This window comes from Oncorhynchus mykiss, chromosome 10 (assembly GCF_057628025.1).
Source record: "Oncorhynchus mykiss isolate SJ-2025 chromosome 10, ASM5762802v1, whole genome shotgun sequence".
Classification (NCBI taxonomy): Eukaryota; Metazoa; Chordata; class Actinopteri; order Salmoniformes; family Salmonidae; genus Oncorhynchus; species Oncorhynchus mykiss.
Genome location: NC_143031.1, coordinates 8,424,758 through 8,446,655, shown reverse-complemented (window position 1 = coordinate 8,446,655; position 21,898 = coordinate 8,424,758). Strand labels below are relative to the sequence as shown.

Below are 21,898 nucleotides of genomic sequence, written 5' to 3'. Positions count from 1 at the left end.
TGCGACAGAGGAGGTGGCCAAGCTGCAGAAGCACCTAGCCTTGCTGAGGCAGGAGTATGTGAAGATGCAGCAGAAGCTGGCTGACACAGAGAGGCGATGTGCCGTGCTGGCTGCTCAAACCTCCGGCCAGGGCTCCACCAACACCTTCGGAACCGGGGCAGGAGACACCTTCATCAGCCGTCTGCTTGACATCGTGGCCCAGCTCTACCAGCAGGACCAGTACAGGTGAGGGGAACAGGAAGGGGAAGAGGTGTGATATAATGTATGCAGCAACGTGTGCTGTTGCCATGGTTACAGTCAGAAAGAGGACCAGCTGGGTTTTTTTTTTCTTTCTTAATGTGGAAAAGCCAAGAAAAGGGAAAATTGCACTTGATGTGATATTCATTGTTTTATGAATTGATGTCATATTCATTGTTCAATGACACCCAATTATCAATTATTTCGGGTGGTTATACCAAGGTCTCATATTCTACGATTCACAGCTTTCTACTGAAGTCCTGGGAAAATATATGAAACACCTAGTTACTGTAGTTATGGACATGGGCTATATTCTTTCTCACTTGTGTTGTGACTGTTGCCATGTTTGTAGTGATCTGAAGGTGACGGTTGGAGAGATGACACTCAACGCTCACAAGTTTGTCCTGGCTGCTCGCAGTGATGCCTGGAGCCTGGCCAACCTGGCCTCCACCTCAGAACTGGACCTGTCTGGTGAGTTGAGCATCCTCCCTGCTGTCACGCTATCGGTCACAATGCCCCAGAATGTACCCTAAGAAAATAGACGAGTCCACTGTTTTTTGGAAAATGCTCTACAAACTGTCTTCCAACAAATGCATTAAAAGCAGTGTAGCTACAGTTAAGTAAAGTTACATTTCATTCCACTCTGGGTCGTTAACACTGTCTTTTCGACCATGCTGGGTGTTCCAGATGCCAAACCGGAGGTTGCCATGGCAATGTTGCGCTGGGCCTACACAGACAACCTGGAGCTCAGCGAGGACGATGCCTTCCTCATCGACCTGATGAAGCTGGCCAACCGCTTCCAACTGCAGCTGCTTCGAGAGAGGTAGGCAGGGGCTGCCTGACACACACACTGTCCGTGTTTGAGAGAATCAGTTCTGCTCAGTCGCTGATGACCTTGCCTCGTAGATGACTACTCGTTACGGTTTGTAGATTAGTTGGTGACTGCACTGTTACCGACTGTCATCTAAAACTCACAGTTCCTCTATGCTCTTTGTGTTTTCCTATCTTCTAGGCTATGAATGCATTGTACAATATCTCCCATTGACGTCAATGTCCTCAAATATTGCTTTTTTGTTCTCTTGGAAAAGGTGTGAGAAAGGGGTGATGTCATCTGTGAACGTGAGAAACTGTATCCGGTTCTACCAGACGGCCGAGGAGCTGGATGCCACAACCCTCATGAACTACTGTGGAGAGATCATCGCCAGCCACTGGGTGAGTCTCCGCTGTCCAACTGACTGTTCTCTGTTATTAGCTAGCTAATAAATGTACTGAGTAAGAGCAAACGTAGCTAGCAAATAAAGCCTGATAATACCAGTGATGGTGTAGACCTAAATCAGCATGTTGTTTGTGCACCAGTATCTTCCAAATCAAAGAAGAATATGTTAGCTACATGAATGAAGTAGCTAAGAGAACATGCAAAAGCTTATAGAGTCCCCTAGGAATCACTTATCAACACTTTAGTTCCTACCCTGTCACATTAACTCGTCCCTGGCATTTTAATTCGTTGTCATCTCAAACGACACTGTATTCAAAGTGCCCACTATTAAATTCTAACTATATAAGTAGAATAGTCTTTGTATTTCCATGATTCCAACAGTTTTGCTCGAATTCGCAAGTCAAATCACAATTGCAACATTTGGTTAAAAATAAGTCCTAGATTATTTGCCTATCGTGCAGCCCTATGTGGCAGTGTGGAAATTATCTCAATTGAGCAGTGTTGTAAAGTACTCAAGTAAAAATACTTTAAAGTACTACTGAAGTTTTTTGTTTGTTGGTATCTCTACTTTACTAGTTTTTTTGACAACTTATACTTTTACTTCACTGCATTCCTAAAGAAAATACAGTACTTTTTACTCCACACATTTTCCCTGACACCTAAAAGTACTCGTTACATTTTGAATGCTTAGCAGGACAGGAAAATGGTCCAATTCACACACTTATCAAGAGAACATCCCTGGTCATCCCTACTGCCTCTGATCTGGAGGACTCACTAAACACACATGCTTTGTTTGTAAATGATGTCTGAGTGTTGGAGTGTGCCCCTGGCTATCTGTAAATGATGTCTGAGTGTTGGAGTGTGCCCCTGGCTATCTGTAAATGATGTCTGAGTGTTGGAGTGTGCCCCTGGCTATCTGTAAATGATGTCTGAGTGTTGGAGTGTGCCCCTGGCTATCTGTAAATGATGTCTGAGTGTTGGAGTGTGCCCCTGGCTATCTGTAAATGATGTCTTAGTGTTGGAGTGTGCCCCTGGCTATCTGTAAATGATGTCTGAGTGTTGGAGTGTGCCCCTGGCTATCTGTAAATTATGTCTTAGTGTTGGAGTGTGCCCCTGGCTATCTGTAAATGATGTCTGAGTGTTGGAGTGTGCCCCTGGCTATCTGTAAATGATGTCTTAGTGTTGGAGTGTGCCCCTGGCTATCTGTAAATGATGTCTGAGTGTGCCCCCTGGCTATCTGTAAATGATGTCTGAGTGTTGGAGTGTGCCCCTGGCTATCTGTAAATGATGTCGGAGTGTTGGAGTGTTCCCCTGGCTATCTGTAAATGATGTCTGAGTGTTGGAGTGTGCCCCTGGCTATCTGTAAATGATGTCTTAGTGTTGGAGTGTGCCCCTGGCTATCTGTAAATGATGTCTTAGTGTTGGAGTGTGCCCTACCCATAAACTACCCATAAAGCACCCTGGGATCACTCACTACCCATAAAGCACCCTGGGATCACTCACTACTCATAAAGCACCCTAGGATCACTCACTATCCATAAAGCAAATGTAGAGCTTTTATAATTCAAAAACTAAAAATCCTGTCAAATACCATCCATATTTTAATTGTATTTAAAAAAAATAAAAAATACCGTGATATATTTTGGCTATATCGCCCAGCCCTACTTTCCCCTGGTCTATGTCATGGAAAGAGCAGGTGTTCATAATGTTTAGTGCCCTGTGTATATATCTATATAAAAAAATGACATTATATTTTGGGCCTCTGCTGCTAAATGAATATAGGATAAACACTACACTGACTGTCCCAACTGTAGACAGGATTATACTGTCTCCTTAACTGTCCTCATCTAAAGATAAATATATTTTAAAACGCCTTCAATGGAAACGATTGCATTCAATAATGTATCAGTTGTTCCCAGCAGCTGAATCTCTGGAAGGTATCACTACGTTCCCCATGGAAACAAGTCCTCTGTTCTGTATCCATTTGTCCAGTCTCTGGGGGTAATACACCTTGTCTTTTAGTCCTGAGCCCAGACTGGAGTTATCTCTCTTTTCTCTCGCCCTGCTGTGTCAAGAAAACCCTTCGTTTTATAACCTCGTAAATCCCTTCGCTCGTCTTCTGGAGCCCCGTGATTCTCAAGGTTACGTTTATGACCAGGACTTAGGAAATGTCTGGTCATCTTCAGCCACCTGACTGACTGACCGACCGACTGCTTTTAGTGCTGCTGCTCAATCTGTTGTGTCATTCTACCTTTACTACTCTGGCAGAGACTTTGATTAGAGGTTTGGAGTGAGGAGGAGATGGATCTCATTTCAATAGGAATACAATTTGACACCCTCGAAGTGTTTTCATTAAAGACAGACAACTAGGGCTGGGTGATATATCAAATTAACTGGGATGTATTAGTGCAATGTTCAAAATGACTATTTTACACCTTAACACTGTATCGCAAAAATCTAGGTTTTTATTCATTTATGTTTTTATCTCTGTTATCTGTGTTTTGGTCTCGTCTCCTTCGCTCCTTCTGTGCTTTGACACCAAGCCTCCTCCCATGCTCTGTGCCCTGTGCACCTTTCTACACCAAGCCCCTCCTCCCATGCTCTGTGCCCTGTGCACCTTTCTACACCAAGCCCCTCCTCCCATGCTCTGTGTGCTGTGCACCTTTCTACACCAAGCCCCTCCTCCCATGCTCTGTGCCCTGTGCACCTTTCCACACCAACACCAAGCCCCTCCTCCCATGCTCTGTGTGCTGTGCACCTTTCTACACCAAGCCCCTCCTCCCATGCTCTGTGCCCTGTGCACCTTTCCACACCAACACCAAGCCCCTCCTCCCATGCTCTGTGCCCTGTGCACCTTTCCACACCAACACCAAGCCCCTCCTCCCATGCTCTGTGCCCTGTGCACCTTTCTACACCAAGCCCCTCCTCCCATGCTCTGTGCCCTGTGCACCTTTCTACACCAAGCCCCTCCTCCCATGCTCTGTGTGCTGTGCACCTTTCTACACCAAGCCCCTCCTCCCATGCTCTGTGCCCTGTGCACCTTTCCACACCAACACCAAGCCCCTCCTCCCATGCTCTGTGTGCTGTGCACCTTTCTACACCAAGCCCCTCCTCCCATGCTCTGTGCCCTGTGCACCTTTCCACACCAACACCAAGCCCCTCCTCCCATGCTCTGTGCCCTGTGCACCTTTCCACACCAACACCAAGCCCCTCCCCCTGCCGTTCACAACAACAAAGACAAAATATCATATAATATAAAGTCTTGAATTATTGCAACAACAAAAAAAAAGCACGTTAAACTATTTTGATAAAATTATTAGTGGGTCTTACTGTCGTAATGTAACACCATCTAGACGTACTAGATGGGACAAGACCCCTCCTTAAGACCACCTTTTTAATGGGAATGTCTGTTCTAGAAACTAATATTTCTATAACCTAGATGACAGAGCATTACATTTTAATTGTATTTTTAATCTTTCTCTCGACAGGATGACCTGAGGAAAGAGGACTTCAGCACTATGAGTGCTCCGCTGCTCTACAAGATGATTAAGTCTAAAACGGAGTTCCCACTTCACAAAGCCATCAAGGTCGAGAGGGAAGACGTGGTCTTCCTCTACCTCATTGAGATGGACTCGCAGGTGAGCGACCACTTACACACGTTTGCCTCGGCGGCAACCCTAAGTATGTTCAGTGTAACGGGTTTCGCTGAAGACCAATATCCTGTTATCTCATCTGGAGCAGGGCCTGAATTCAGAGTCTGTTGGGTGCTGATGACAGATCAGTTTTGAGAAGCTAACTAGATGTCTTTCTATCTACACTGAACAAAAAATATTACATGAAACAATTTCAAAGATTTGACTGAGTTACAGTTCATATAAGGAAATCAGTTAATTGAAATAAACGTATTAGTCCCTAATCTATGGATTTCAAGTTACTGGGAATACAGATATTCGTCTGTTGGTCAAAGATATCTTAAACAAAACAAAACAGTAGGGGCGTGGATCAGAAAACCAGTCAGTATCTGGTGTGACCACCATTTGCCTCATGCAGCACGACACATCTCCTTCACATTGAGTCGATCAAGGCTGTTGATTGTGGCCTGTGGAATGTTGTCCCACTCCTCTTCAACGGCTGTGTAAAGTTGCTGGATATTGGTGGGAACTGGAACGCGCTGTTTTTCGCGTCAATCCAGAGCATCCCAAACCAGCTCAATGGGTAACCTGTCTGGTGAGTATGCAGGCCATGGAAGAACTGGGAAATTTTTCAGCTTCCAGGAATTGTGTACAGATCCTTGCGACATGGGGCCGTGCATTATCATGCTGAAACATGAGGTGATGGCAGCGAATGAATGGCACGACAATGGGCCTCGGGATCTCGTCACGGTTTCTCTGTGCATCTCAAAGTGCCATTGTCAGGTCAATACCCTGGTGAGGTCGACAAGCAATCATATGAGCTTCCCTGAGACGGTTTCTGACAGTTGGTGCAGAATGTCTTTGGTTGTTCGAACCAACAGTTTTTCTTCATCTGTCCGAGTGGCTGGTTGCAGACGATCCCGCAGGTGAAGAAGCCGGATGTGGCGGTCCTGGGCTGGCGTGGTTACACGTGGTCTGCGGTAGTGACGCCGATTGGACGTACTGCCAAATTCTCTAAAACGATGCTGAAGGCGGCTTATTGTAGAGAGATGAACATTAAATTCTCTGGCAACAGTTCTGGTTGACATTGCTACAGTCAGCATGCCAATTGCACACACCCTCAACTTGAGACATCTGTGGCATTGTGTTGTGTGACAGAACTGCACATTTTAGAGTGGCCTTATATTGTCCTCGGCACAAGGTGCACCTGTGTAATGATAATGCTGTTTAATCAGCTTTTTGATATGCCACACCTGTCAGGTGGATTGATTATATTGGCAAAGGAGAAATGCTCACTAACAGGGATGTTAACAAATCTGTGCTCAAAATTTGAGCGAAATAAGCTTTGTGTGCATATGGAACATTTCTGGGATCTTTTATTTCAGCTCATGAAACATGGAACCAACACTTTATATGTTGTGTTGATATTTTTGTTCAGTGTAGTGTAGAATACATGTTCTTCTATTCTCCACATCCCTAGTTGCCTGGGAAGCTGAATGAACTGGACAACAATGGGGACTTGGCCATGGACCTGGCTCTGTCTGGTAAACTGGAGAGTATCGCCACAACGCTGGTCAACAACAAGGCAGATGTGGACATGGTTGACCAGAGTGGTTGGAGCCTTCTGCACAAAGCCATCCAAAGAGGTAGGGGGCGCCGCACATTCCCTACAGTATGTCATGTACTACACTGCTCAAAAAAATAAAGGGGACACTTAAATGACACAATGTAACTCCAAGTCAATCACACTTCTGTGAAATCAAACTGTCCACTTAGGAAGCAACACTGATTGACAATAAATTTCACATGCTGTTGTGTAAATGGAATAGACAACAGGTGGAAATTATAGGCAATTAGCAAGACACCCCCAATAAAGGAGTGGTTCTGCAGGTGGTGACCACAGACCACTTCTCAGTTCCGATGCTTCCTGGCTGATGTTTTGGTCACTTTTGAATGCTGGCGGTGCTTTCACTCTAGTGGTAGCATGAGACGGAGTCTACAACCCACACAGCTTGTGTGTGTACAACCCACACAAGCTCAGGTAGTGCAGCTCATCCAGGATGGCACATCAATGCGAGCTGTGGCAAGAAGGTTTGTTGTCTGTCAGCGTAGTGTCCAGAGCATGGAGGCGCTACCAGGAGACAGGCCAGTACATCAGGAGACGTGGAGGAGGCCGTAGGAGGGCAACAACCCAGCAGCAGGACCACTACCTCCGCCTTTGTGCAAGGAGGAGCAGGAGGAGCACTGCCAGAGCCCTGCAAAATGACCTCTAACAGGCCACAAATGTGCATGTGTCTGCTCAAACGGTCAGAAACAGACTCCATGAGGGTGGTATGAAGGCCCGACGTCCACAGGTGGGGGTTGTGCTTACAGCCCAACACCGTGCAGGACGTTTGGCATTTGCCAGAGAACACCAAGATTGGCAAATTCGCCACTGGCGCCCTGTGCTCTTCACAGATGAACTGGCCCGCCCGTTCCCCAGACCTGAATCCAATTGAGCACATCTGGGACATCATGTCTCGCTCCATCCACCAATGCCACGTTGCACCACAGACTGTCCAGGAGTTGGCAGATGATTTAGTCCAGGTCTGGGAGGAGATCCCTCAGGAGACAATCCGCCACCTCATCAGGAGCATGCCCAGGCGTTGTAGTCAGGTCATACAGGCACGTGGAGGCCACACACACTACTGAGCCTCATTTTGACTTGTTTTAAGGACATTACATCAAAGTTGGATCAGCCTGTAGTGTGGTTTTCCACTTTAATTTTGAGTGTGACTCCAAATCCAGACCTCCATGGGTTGATACAATTTTATTTCCATTGATCATTTTTGTTTGATTTTGTTGTCAGCACATTCAACTATGTAAAGAAAATTATTTAATAAGAATATTTCATTCATTTAGATCTAGGTTGTGTTATTTTAGTGTTCCCTTCAGGCTCAACTCTGGCCTAGAGACAATAACACAACCCTCCCTATCAACGCTGGGCTAGAGACTATAACACAACCCTCCCTATCAACGCTGGGCTAGAGACGATAACACAACCCTCCCTATCAACGCTGGGCTAGAGACAATAACACAACCCTCCCTATCAACGCTGGGCTAGAGACAATAACACAATCCTCCCTATCAACGCTGGGCTAGAGACAATAACACAACCCTCCCTATCAACGCTGGGCTAGAGACAATAACACAACCCTCCCTATCAACGCTGGGCTAGAGACAATAACACAACCCTCCCTATCAACGCTGGGCTAGAGACAATAACACAACCCTCCCTATCAACGCTGGGCTAGAGACTATAACACAACCCTCCCTATCAACGCTGGGCTAGCGACTATAACACAACCCTCCCTATCAACGCTGGGCTAGCGACAATAACACAACCCTCCCTATCAACGCTGGGCTAGAGACAATAACACAACCCTCCCTATCAACGCTGGGCTAGAGACGATAACACAACCCTCCCTCTCAACGCTGGGCTAGAGACGATAACACAACCCTCCCTATCAACGCTGGGCTAGAGACGATAACACAACCCTCCCTATCAACGCTGGGCTAGAGATGATAACACAACCCTCCCTATCAACGCTGGGCTAGAGACAATAACACAACCCTCCCTATCAACGCTGGGCTAGAGACAATAACACAACCCTCCCTATCAACGCTGGGCTAGAGATAAAGCGTGCTGAGGTTAAGGCATGCCCCAGTGTGTGTTCTGATTCTCCACACATGTGCACTACAGCACCTGTGCCACAGGTGGCTGGTGGAAACTTAATTTTGGAGGACGGGCTCATAGTAGTGGCTGGAGTGGAATAGTATTGAACACATGGTTTCCGTGTTTGCCTTCCTTGCCTCACCAGCCTCCTGTGACCTTTACATAACCAGTCATTGAATGGAGATGTAGATCATGTTTCCCCCTCCACTCATCCCTATCTTCTCTCCCGCCGCCCCCACAGGTGACGAGTTTGCCTCCACTTTCCTGATCCGCCACTCGGCCCAGGTGAACGCGGCCACGGTCGGCGCGGTGGAGACCCCCCTGCACCTGGTGTGTTCCTTCAGTCCCAGGAAGCACTCTGGGGACGTGATGAGTGGCATGGCCCACATCGCTGAGGTTCTGCTCAAGACAGGGGCCAACCCCAACATGCAGAACAGCAAGGGAAGGTGGGTGGGCATCCTGATTCAATGACCTCATCTGGTGTTATATATATATATAACAAAACTCTATTCAAATGTTTTTGGATTTGTTCTTTAACTTGAAATCGGCCTCTAATCTATATTTAGTTCCACGGGGGTTAAAGCTCTCTTCCGACATATGGATTATTTGATTTGATTTGATTTCCAATATTGAAAAGGACTGGAATGGTATTAAACTGCGAGTTTGACCGTGTACAAAATAAATCCCCTTTCCCTAAAAGCATGAGGGTCAGGACTTCTGACACGAAAGGAGAGGTTAACTTGGCCCCAGACAAATGGATCTGAGATCGACTGAAGTTTCAGTCGTGGCAGTTAGTCTGCTTTCACCCCTGCTGAATGTTTTGATCTGTTTGTGTGTGAGTTACCTGAGTTTTTTTCTTCTTCTAATTGTCCCAATACTGTAGCGCTATATATATATTGATCTTTTTGTTTCCCCAGAACTCCTTTGCATGAAGCGGTGGTGTCGGGGAACGAGCCTGTGTTCAACCAGCTCCTGCAGTGCAAACAGTGAGTTAAAACGGTTGGAGCGTTGGACTAGTAACCGAAAGGTTGCAAGTTCAAACCCCCGAGCTGACAAGGTACAAATCTGTTGTTCTGCCCCTGAACGAGGCAGTTAACCCACTGCTCCTAGGCCGTCATTGAAAATAAGAATTTGTTCTTAACTGACTTGCCTAGTTAAATAAAGGTAAATCAATTTTTAAAAATGACATTAAAAAACAGGAAACCCTTTACTAAACACTAAGCCGTTGACCTGATTTTTAAAAACACCCTGAGTAGCCGCCTGTATTTCCTGGTGTAACGTTGTCATCTGTCCCCCCCTTTTCTCCTGTGCCTCTCCTCAGGATGGACCTGGAGCTGAAGGACCATGAGGGTAGCACAGCTCTGTGGCTGGCCCTGCAGTACATCACCGTGTCCTCTGACCCCAACGTTAACCCCTTCGAGGACGAAGCTGTGGTGGTGGAGAACGGAACATCGTTTGATGAAAACAGCTTTGCAGCCCAGCTCATGCAGAGAGGCAGTAACCCAGACGCACCAGACACCGCCACAGGTACTGTTCCAAAACTGAGTTTACATTTTATTTTAATTTTTTTAACTAGCCAAGTCAGTTAAGATCAAATTCTTATTTACAGTGACGGCCTACCAAAAGGCCTCCTGCGGGGATGGGGGTATTTTTTAATACAATATAAATATAGGACATAAAACACATCGCAACAAGAGACAACACTACATAAAGAGAGACTGTAAAGATTGCCACTCCACCACCTTTGGAAGATCTGTCTTGCTGAAAAAGGTTATAACCAGAAAGGTTAACATCAGTATTCAAAACACTCTTCCTGAACCACGTCTCAGTAATGACCAACAGTAAACAGTAATGACCAACACTACACTCTTCCTAAACCACGTCTCAGTAATGACCAACAGTAAACAGTAATGACCAACACTACACTCTTTCTTAACCACGTCTCAGTAATGACCAACACATCTGGATTGGAGCTGTGAACCCACACTTTCAATTGGTCCATTTTAGGTAATAAGCTTCTAATCAAATCAAATCAAATGTATTTATATAGCCCTTCGTACATCAGCTGATATCTCAAAGCGCTGTACAGAAACCCAGCCTAAAACCCCAAACAGCAAGCAATGCAGGTGTTGGAAGCACAGTCTTGTCTCTCGTGTAGAAAGGCTTTTATGAGAGCAGGCTTTTACGAGAGCAGAAATCAGTGAAGCAGATATCAGGGCACAAGTCAGAATTGGGGCTAGCAACAGTAGATGGGCCAGTGTGTGCATGCACATTTCCAGATATCATCAACAGTAGACGGGCCAGGGTGTGCATGCACATTTCCAGATATCATCAACAGTAGACGGGCCAGGGTGTGCATGCACATTTCCAGATTTCATCAACAGTAGACGGGCCAGTGTGTGCATGCACATTTCCAGATATCCTCAACAGTAGACGGGCCAGGGTGTGCATGCACATTTCCAGATATCCTCAACAGTAGACGGGCCAGGGTGTGCATGCACATTTCCAGATATCATCAACAGTAATACAATCAAGGCACGGGAGGGGACAGGGAGAGCTCTGCCGTGTTGATTTATGACATCAATGTACATCAGATGGCAACAAGATCATGTTGTACAGCAATTTCATCAGATAACATGAATACAAAGCCGGCGAGAGGCGGTTAGAATGGGATGGGAGGTCAAAAGTCTGTGTAACCAATAGAGAGTCAGTGGTGGGAACAAACCTAGTCAGTCCCACGGTTGGATAATGAAAGTTTGTAGTCAACAAAGTATACAGGAGTCATGAGGCAAATTGCGCAAGAAAAAAACTAAAAATATATAGCGACTTGGGGAGTCACTCGCCCCTACAGTGCGTGTGTGCTGGAGGCAAGCGAAAGCTCGGGAGAGAGGGGTGAGTGTGGTGGAGGTACCTGTACCAGACAGGGGGAGACAGACCAGGGAGAGAGGGGTGAGTGTGGTGGAGGTACCTGTACCAGACTAGGGGGAGACAGACCAGGGAGAGAGGGGTGAGTGTGGTGGAGGTACCTGTACCAGACAGGGGGAGACAGACCAGGGAGAGAGGGGTGAGTGTGGTGGAGGTACCTGTACCAGACAGGGGGAGACAGACCAGGGCAGACGGTGAACAGAGAGGGGTGAGTGTGGTGGAGGTACCTGTACCAGACAGGGGGAGACAGACCAGGGCAGACGGTGAACAGAGAGGGGTGAGTGTGGTGGAGGTACCTGTACCAGACAGGGGGAGACAGACCAGGGCAGACGGTGAACAGAGAGGGGTGAGTGTGGTGGAGGTACCTGTACCAGACAGGGGGAGACAGACCAGGGCAGACGGTGAACAGAGAGGGGGGAGTGTGGTGGAGGTACCTGTACCAGACAGGGGGAGACAGACCAGGGCAGACCGTGAACAGAGAGGGGTGAGTGTGGTGGAGGTACCTGTACCAGACAGGGGGAGACAGGCCAGGGCAGACGGTGAACAGAGAGGGGGCAGTGTGGTGGAGGTACCTGTACCAGACCAGGGCAGACGGTGAACAGAGAGGGGGCAGTGTGGTGGAGGTACCTGTACCAGACCAGGGCAGACGGTGAACAGAGAGGGGTGAGTGTGGTGGAGGTACCTGTACCAGACAGGGGGAGACAGACCAGGGCAGACGGTGAACAGATCGCCAGATGGACCCCAAGCAGCAGTGCAGCAGGCAGTGGGAGTAGGTGTCACACCCACTTGGGAGAAGCTGGAGTCAGATTTCTTGTAGAAAATGCCAGTGAATAGTCTTTAAACAGCATGAGGGGCTTCAGAGGACGCTTCAAAGACTCCTGACACTTGTTGGGCCCAAAGGCCTTTTCCTTCACACCTTTAGTGCTGATTGAATTTGTATCTGGCTCAGTTCCAGGTTGGAATAGTGTCCTCGGGACTCTGCTGTTTGTTGGCTAGAGTACCCTCCCCTCCGTACAGCTTGGAAAAATAAAACCTTGGAAGCAGTAATCTCAGTAATCGCTCAGATCAAAACTTCAAACCTACAACCTAATTTTGACCAAAATGAACCCGGAGAGAAAGGCCCATGCTGTGGAGGGTAACCTCCTGAAAAAAAAAGTTTGATCTATCTTTTTGTAAACATGTTGAAAGATGTGAGTTCACATTAAGCTGTGTCTCTCTCTGAGGGGTGCGTTATATATGTTGACCTGAGAATACAATACAGAAATGTCTAATTGAAGGGAACACACTAAATGTCTAATTGAAGGGAACACACTAAATGTCTAATTGAAGGGAACACACTAAATGTCTAATTGAAGGGAACACACTAAATGTCTAATTGAAGGGAACACACTAAATGTCTACATGTTTATGAAGGATTTGTAAATTGGATGAATGATAATGGAACGGGCTCTCGAGTGGTACAGCGGTCTAAGGTACTGCATCTCAGTGCAAGAGGTGTCATTACAGTCCCTGGTTGGAATCCAGGCTGTATCACATCCGGCCGTGATTGGGAGTCCCATCGGGCGGCGCAACAATTGGCCCAGTGTCGTCCAGGTTTGGACGGTGTAGGCCGTCATTGTAAATAGGAATTTGTTCTTAACTGACTTGCCTAGTTAAATAAAGGTTAAATAAAAAATGGATACAAATGGGAGACCAGTGCACTACAATATTTACTATCTTCTTCCTTTTCTCCATCCATCCCTCAGAGAACTGTCTACTGCAGAGGGCAGCAGGTGCAGGCAATGAGGCTGCTGCCCTCTTCCTGGCCACACATGGGGCAAAGGTCAACCATGCCAACAAATGGGTATGTTACGTTGTGCTGCAATATTACGTGATGCAGCACAACTCTGCTAGTTGATCACAAATGAGTACTTCATAAAGTCTACTGCTTCATACTGTACTGCATCACAAACTACTGCTTCAAACTGTACTGCATCACAAACTACTGCTTCATACTGTACTGCATCACAAACTACTGCTTCATACTGTACTGCATCACAAACTACTGCTTCAAACTGTACTGCATCACAAACTACTGCTTCAAACTGTACTGCATCACAAACTACTGCTTCAAACTGTACTGCATCACAAACTACTGTTTCAAACTGTACTGCATCACAAACTACTGCTTCATACTGTACTGCATCACAAACTACTGCTTCATACTGTACTGCATCACAAACTACTGCTTCAAACTGTACTGCATCACAAACTACTGCTTCAAACTGTACTGCATCACAAACTACTGCTTCATACTGTACTGCATCACAAACTACTGTTTCAAACTGTACTGCATCACAAACTACTGCTTCATACTGTACTGCATCACAAACTACTGCTTCATACTGTACTGCATCACAAACTACTGCTTCATACTGTACTGCATCACAAACTACTGCTTCATACTGTACTGCATCACAAACTACTGCTTCATACTGTACTGCATCACAAACTACTGCTTCATACTGTACTGCATCACAAACTACTGCTTCATACTGTACTGCTTCATACTGTACTGCTTCATACTGTACTGCTTCATACTGTACTGCTTCATACTGTACTGCTTCATACTGTACTGCTTCATACTGTACTGCTTCATACTGTACTGCTTCATACTGTACTGCTTCATACTGTACTGCATCACAAACTACTGCTTCATACTGTACTGCATCAGAAACTACTGCTTCATACTGTACTGCATCACAAACTACTGCTTCATACTGTACTGCATCACAAACTACTGCTTCATACTGTACTGCATCACAAACTACTGCTTCATACTGTACTGCATCACAAACTACTGCTTCATACTGTACTGCATCACAAACTACTGCTTCAAACTGTACTGCATCACAAACTACTGTTTCAAACTGTACTGCATCACAAACTACTGCTTCATACTGTACTGCATCACAAACTACTGCTTCATACTGTACTGCATCACAAACTACTGCTTCATACTGTACTGCATCACAAACTACTGCTTCAAACTGTACTGCATCACAAACTACTGCTTCATACTGTACTGCATCACAAACTACTGCTTCATACTGTACTGCATCACAAACTACTGCTTTATACTGTACTGCATCACAAACTACTGCTTCATACTGTACTGCATCACAAACTACTGCTTCATACTGTACTGCATCACAAACTACTGCTTCATACTGTACTGCATCACAAACTACTGCTTCATACTGTACTGCATCACAAACTACTGCTTCAAACTGTACTGCATCACAAACTACTGCTTCATACTGTACTGCATCACAAACTACTGCTTCATACTGTACTGCATCACAAACTACTGCTTTATACTGTACTGCATCACAAACTACTGCTTCATACTGTACTGCATCACAAACTACTGCTTCATACTGTACTGCATCAGAAACTACTGCTTCATACTGTACTGCATCACAAACTACTGCTTCATACTGTACTGCATCACAAACTACTGCTTCATACTGTACTGCATCACAAACTACTGCTTCATACTGTACTGCATCAGAAACTACTGCTTCAAACTGTACTGCATCACAAACTACTGCTTCAAACTCCTCTAACCCCCTCTAACCTCTTCTATCCCCCTCTATCATCCTATATCCCCCTCTAACCCCCTCTATCCTCCTCTATCCCCCTCTGTTTGTCTCTCTGTATTGATGTCTCTCCTCTGTATATCTCTTTCTACTCCCCCTCTAACTCCTCTCTCTCCTCTCACCCCTCTAACCCCTCTAACCCCTCTCCCCCCTCTCTCTCCTCTCCCCCCCTCTCTCTCCTCTCCCCCCCTCTCTCTCCTCTCCCCCCTCTCTCTCCTCTCTTCCCCCCCCCAGGGTGAAACCCCTCTCCACACGGCGTGTCGCTGTGGTCTGGCGGACCTGACGGCAGAGCTGCTCCACCAGGGGGCTAACCCTAACCTGCAGACTCAGAAGGCCCTCCCCGATGAGGCCCAGGGGGTGTCCCTACAGAGCCCCCTCCACATGGCCATTGTACACAACCACCCTGACGTGGTGTCAGTCATCCTGGAGCAGAAAGGTGGGTTAGTTAGTGGACAGTGGGCAGCATCTCCATGTTAATAAGACCAGAGGATGGATGGATGAATAAACATGATTTATCCCCGGTTGGATTTGTTACCTGCATTCTGACAATGTAATTTCCTGGTGTTTCCAGCCAATGCTCTTCATGCCACCAACAACCTGCAGATCATCCCAGATTTCAGCCTCCTAGACTCCATGGACCAGACGGCGTTGGGTCTTGCCCTCTGGACAGGTAGGCTTCATTATCAGCAACACTACACTCGTATCAGATAGGTAGCTACTGGGTACGTCAGTGTGGAGGATCTGGCTGGTGCAGAGCCGTACCAATTTATCATCGAATCACAGCCTACTTCGCCAAACGGGGGATTATTTAACAAAAGCGCATTTGCAAAATAAGCACAATCGTTGGACGAATGTACCTACACAGAAGTATATTTTTTTAAACCTGCATATTTAATTAAAAGAAATCCAAGAAATCCATGTTAGCAGGCAATATTAACTAGGGAAATTGTCACTTCTCTTGCGTTCATTGAATGCAGAGTCAGGGCAACAGTTTGGGCCACCTGGCTCGTTGCGAACTAATTTTTCAGAATTTTACGTAATTATGACAACATTGAATGTGGTGCAATGTAACACACACACAGTTTTTATTACCGTTATTTAACTAAGCTTTAACTAACTTAAGAACAAATTCTCAATGCCTGTTCAGGGGCAGAAGGACATATTTGTACCTTGTCAGCTCGGGGATTTGAACTTGCAACCTTCTGGTTACTAGTCCAACGCTCTAACCCTGCCGCCCCACACACACACAGTTGAAGTCAGACGTTTACATACACCTTAGCCAAATACAGTTTTTCACAATTCCTGACATTTAATCCTAGTAAAAATTGCCTTAGGTCAGTTAGGATCACCAGTTTTATTTTAAGAATGTGAAATGTCAGAATAATAAGATCATTATTTCAGCTTTTATTTCTTTCATCACATTTCCAGTGGGTCAGAAGTTTACATACACTCAATTAGTATTTGGTAGCATTGCCTTTAAATGGTTTAACTTGGGTCAAGCGTTTCAGGTAGCCTTCCACAAGCTTCCCACAATAAGTTGGGTAAATTATGGCCCATTCCTCCTGACAGAGCTGGTGTAACTGAGTCAGGTTTGTAGGCCTCCTTGCTCACACACTTTCAGTTCTGCCCACAAATGTTCTATAGGATTGAGGTCAGGGCTTAGTGATGGCCACTCCAATACCTTGACTTTGTTGTTGGTAAGCCATTTTGCCACAACTTTGGAAGTATGCTTGGGGTCATTGTCCATTTGGAAGACCTATTTGCGACCAAGCTTTAACTTCCTGACTGATGTCTTGAGATGTTGCTTCAATATATCCACAATTTTCCTTCCTCATGAAGCCATCTATTTTGTGAAGTGCACCAGTCCCTCCTGCATCAAAGCATCCCCACAGCATGATGCTGCCACCCCCGTACTTCACGGTTGGGATGGTGTTCTTCGACTTGCAAGCCTCCCCCTTTTTATTCCAAACATAATGATGTTCATTATGGTCAAACAGTTCTATTTTTGTTTCATCAGACCAGAGGACATTTCTCCAAAAAGTACAATCTTTGTCCCCATGTGCAGTTGCAAACCGTAGTCTGGCTTTTTTTATGGCGGTTTTGGAGCAGTGGCTTCTTCCAAGTTGAGCGGCCTTTTAGTTTGTGGATATAGGACTCGTTTTACTGTGGATATAGATACTTTTGTACCCGTTTCCTCCAGCATCTTCACAAGGTCCTTTGCTGTTGTTCTGGGATTGATTTGCACTTTACCAACCAAAGTACGTTCATCTCTAGGAGACTGAACGTGTCTCCTCCCTGAGTGGTATGACGGCTGTGTGGTCCCATTGTGTTTATACTTGCGTACTATTGTTTGTACAGATGAACGTGGTACATTCAGGCATTTGGAAATTGCTCACAAAGATGAACCAGACTTGTGGAGGTCTACAATTTCTCTTTCTGAGGTCTTGGCTGATTTCTTTTGATTTTCCCATGATGTCAAGCACGGAGTTTGAAGGTAGGCCTTGAAATAAATCCACAGGTACACCTCCAATTGACTCAAATGATGTCAATTAGCCTATCAGAAGCTTCTAAAGCCATCATTTTCTGGAATTTTCCAAGCTGTTTAAAGGCACAGTCAACTTAGTGTATGTAAACTTCTGACCCACTGGAATTGTGAGACAGTGAAATAATCTGTCTGTAAACAATTGTTGGAAAAATTACTTGGTGTCATGCACAAAGTAGATGTCCTAACTGACTTGCCAGAACTATAGTTTGTTAACTAGACGTTTGTGGAGTGGTTGAAAAACGAGTTTTAATGATTCCAACCTAAGTGTATGTAAACTTCCGACTTCAACTGTATGTATAAAAATCGTCCGATTTTAAATGGCATCAGCTTTTTTTGGTCCTCCAATAATCGGTATCGGTATTGAACAATCATAATCGGTAGACATCTAGTAGGTAGAGTTATTAAAGCGAGTATGCATAGTATATACAAAAAAGAGTAGCAACAGTGTAAAAGGGGCTGGGGGGGGTGTCAATGCAAATAGTCTGGGTGGTCATTTGATTAGCTGTTCAGGAGTCTTATGGCTTGGGTGTGGAAGCTGTTTTAGAAGCCTCTTGGACCTAGACTTGGAGCTCCGGTACCGCTTGCCGTGTGGTAGCAGAGAGAACAGTCTATGACTAGGGTGGCTGGAGTCTTTGACATTTTTTTAGGGCCTTCCTCTGACAACGCCTGGTATAGAGGTCCTGGATGGCAGGAAGCTTGGCCCCAGTGATGTACTGGGCCGTACGCACTACCCTCCATATCAGGTTGTGATGTAAGCAGTCAGGATGCTCTCGATGGTGCAGCTGTAGAACCTTTTGAGGATCTGGGGACCCATGCCAAATCTTTTCAGTCTCCTGAGGGGGAAAAGGTTTTGTCGTGCCCTCTTCACAACTGTCTTCGTGTGCTTGGACCAGGTTAGTTTGTTGGGGATGTGGACACCAAGGAACTTGAAGCCCCGTTGATGAGAGATACCTCCTCTGTTTGGCTGGCTATGTGCAGCCAAAGGTTTTCTAGTCATGATAGTCCAACTCAGAGCCATGTATTTAGTATGAATATAAATATATGGCTCTGGTCCAACCTAAAACATAGACGTAGTCCATACCGAATTCTAGCAGAAGCTCCCCTTCCAAGCTTTGCCCCCAAACCTGCTCCTCTTGGATATATCCAGATACACAAAAACAGTAGATAAGTTCAAGCATCTGGATGTTAAATAGGATTTTAAAAGTGTAGTTTGGTCTCACTGAATCCACAGCATTTACAAGTCTGCCTGTTTGTGTCTCTCGTCTGTCCCTCAGGTATGCACACCATAGCAGCCCAGCTCCTGGGTTCTGGGGCATCCATCAACAACACCATGTCCAATGGTCAGACCCTGCTCCACATGGCCATCCACAGACAGGACAGCAAGAGTGCTCTGTTCCTCCTGGAACACCAGGCTGACATCAACGTCAGGTAAATAAGTCACAGATCAGGAGCTTCATAAACCAGCAGATGCATTTCTCAATGATTTATTCTCCCTGGGGGGGGGGGGGGGATTTTTCTGCCATTGTAATCCTTGGGCGGGCCACCAAAGTGTGTTTTTTTTTTTTCGGGTTGTTAAGTCAACTTTTTTCGGACATAATTTTTCGGAATGGAAAAAAACGCTTTCAGTGTGACCTTAAATGACTAAAACGAGATATGAAGTATGTAGAAAAGATAATGGACCTATATATATATATATATATATATATATATATATATATATATATATATATATATATATATATATATATATATATATATATATATATATATATATATATATATATATATATATATATATATATATATATATATATATATATATATAATATAATCTTTGACAACTAACAATCAGCAAAATAAAAGCTAGACCATCGTGAGAATAGAAAAATTCAAAATCAATTAAATTAGCAGTATGTTTGAGCAAAAGAACCCAGCGTTAGCCATGGCAAAATGCATAGAACAGCCTTTAAAACTGCAACATGTACTCTCAGCTGCATTGCAAAAATGTGTAGATTATTTATTTATTTATTTATTTATTTATTTATTTATTTATTTGTGTTAACCAACCTCCAGACGAGCTTCAATGCCATACAACTCTCCATCCGTGGCCTCCAACTGCTCTTAAATACAAGTAAAACTAAATGCATGCTCTTCAACTGATCGCTGCCCGGCACCTGCCCGCCTGTCCAGCATCACTACTCTGACTTAGAATATGTGGACAACTACAAATACCTAGGTGTCTGGTTAGACTGTAAACTCTCCTTCCAGACTCACATTAGGCATCTCCAATCCAAAATTAAATCTAGAATCGGCTTCCTATTTCGCAACAAAGCATCCTTCAGTCATGCCGCCAAACACACCGCCAAACACACAGTATCCTACCGATCCTCGACTTCGGCGATGTTATTTATAAAATAGCCTCCAATACCCTACTCAATAAATTGGATGCAGTCTATCACAGTGCCATCCGTTTTGTCACCAAAGCCCCATATACTACCCACCACTGCGACCTGTATGCTCTAGTCGGGTGGCCCTCGCTTCATATTCGTCGCCAAACCCACTGGCTCCAGGTCATCTATAAGTCTTTGCTAGGTAAAGCCCCGCCTTATCTCAGCACACTGGTCCCCATAGAAGCACCCACCCGTAGCACACGCTCCAGCAGGTATATTTCACTGGTCATCCCCAAAGCCAACAGTATTTTTGGCTGCCTTTCCTTCCAGTTCTCTGCTGCCAATGACTGGAACGAATTGCAAAAATCACTGAAGCTGGAGACTCATATCTCCCTCACTAACTTTAAGCACCAGCTGTCAGAACAGATCACTGCACCTGTACATAGCACATCTGTACATAGCACATCTGTACATAGCACATCTGTACATAGCACATCTGTACATAGCACATCTGTACATAGCCCATCTGTAAATAGCCCATCCAGCTAACTCATCCCCATACTGTTATTTATTTAGCTCCTTTGCACCCCAGTATCTCTACTTGCACATTCATCTTCTGCACATCTATCACTCCAGTGTATAATTGCTAAATTGTAATTATTTCGCCACAACAGCCTATTTCTTGCTTCCTTCCCTAATCTTACCTCATTTGCACACACTGTATATAGACTTTATTGTGTTATTGACTGTATGTTTGTTTATTCGATGTGTAACTCTGTTGTTGTTGTTTGTGTCGCACTGCTTTGCTTCATCTTGGCCCGGTTGCAATTGTAAATGAGAACTTTTTCTAATTCATAAAAAAAAGTATTTATGTAGCCACACTGACGGGCCACCCGGGATCATTGTCACGTCCACCACTTAAGCCTATTTTTGGTCCAGAAAAAACCTTGCGGAAGCACAAGTCATATGCGATATGACCTGATATGCCCTGTAGTGTTACACATGGGATAAATATCCCTGTGAGTACAAGTAAGCAGGAGGTGTATAAAACCGCCATGTCTCGCTCCCTGCAGGACCCAGGAGGGAGAGACGGCGCTGCAGCTGGCCATCAGTAATCGGCTTCCCCTGGTGGTGGACGCCATCTGCACGCGGGGCGCGGACATGTCCGTGGTGGACAAGAGGGGGCACCCTCCTCTGTGGCTGGCCCTGGAGAATGGCCTAGAGGACATCGCCTCCACACTGGTGAGACCTGAGGGGGTCTGAAGGGGCGATAGAGGAAGGGTGGGGGAGGTTGTGGTAATGGGAGCCCAACAGACGAATGTAAATAACGTGGAATACTACGATAGCTGTATGTGAGAGCCTTCGACTCAGCTAGTCAGGAGTCGGGTCGGGTTTGACTGGGATCTGATGTTGAATATGTTGTCTGCGTGTCCCTGCTACTGTAGGTCCGACACGGTTGTGACGCCACCAGCTGGAGCCCTGGTCCCTCAGGCTGTCAGCAGACCCTCCTCCACAGGGCTGTGGATGAGAACAACGAGGTCACCGCCTGTTTCCTCATCCGCAGGTCCGTCTGATCACACTCAACCCTCCTTTATCA

General features: G+C 45.5%; 1 protein-coding gene across 3 annotated transcripts in view; it reads left to right on the top strand.

Moving 5' to 3' along the window:
• ankfy1 (ankyrin repeat and FYVE domain containing 1) overlaps positions 1-21,898 on the top strand; it is a 34,136-nt gene that overhangs the window by 1,909 nt on the left and 10,329 nt on the right. For all 3 annotated transcript variants that reach the window (XM_090188868.1, XM_021617406.3, XM_090188869.1), the window contains 15 exons: positions 9-225; positions 590-708; positions 925-1,060; positions 1,326-1,449; positions 4,942-5,091; positions 6,566-6,731; positions 9,042-9,246; positions 9,718-9,786; positions 10,122-10,327; positions 13,471-13,568; positions 15,601-15,802; positions 15,938-16,036; positions 19,186-19,339; positions 21,375-21,543; positions 21,747-21,865. In XM_090188868.1, the coding sequence (XP_090044994.1) occupies positions 9-225; positions 590-708; positions 925-1,060; positions 1,326-1,449; positions 4,942-5,091; positions 6,566-6,731; positions 9,042-9,246; positions 9,718-9,786; positions 10,122-10,327; positions 13,471-13,568; positions 15,601-15,802; positions 15,938-16,036; positions 19,186-19,339; positions 21,375-21,543; positions 21,747-21,865 (2,233 nt within the window). The remainder of the gene's footprint in view (positions 1-8; positions 226-589; positions 709-924; positions 1,061-1,325; positions 1,450-4,941; positions 5,092-6,565; positions 6,732-9,041; positions 9,247-9,717; positions 9,787-10,121; positions 10,328-13,470; positions 13,569-15,600; positions 15,803-15,937; positions 16,037-19,185; positions 19,340-21,374; positions 21,544-21,746; positions 21,866-21,898) is intronic.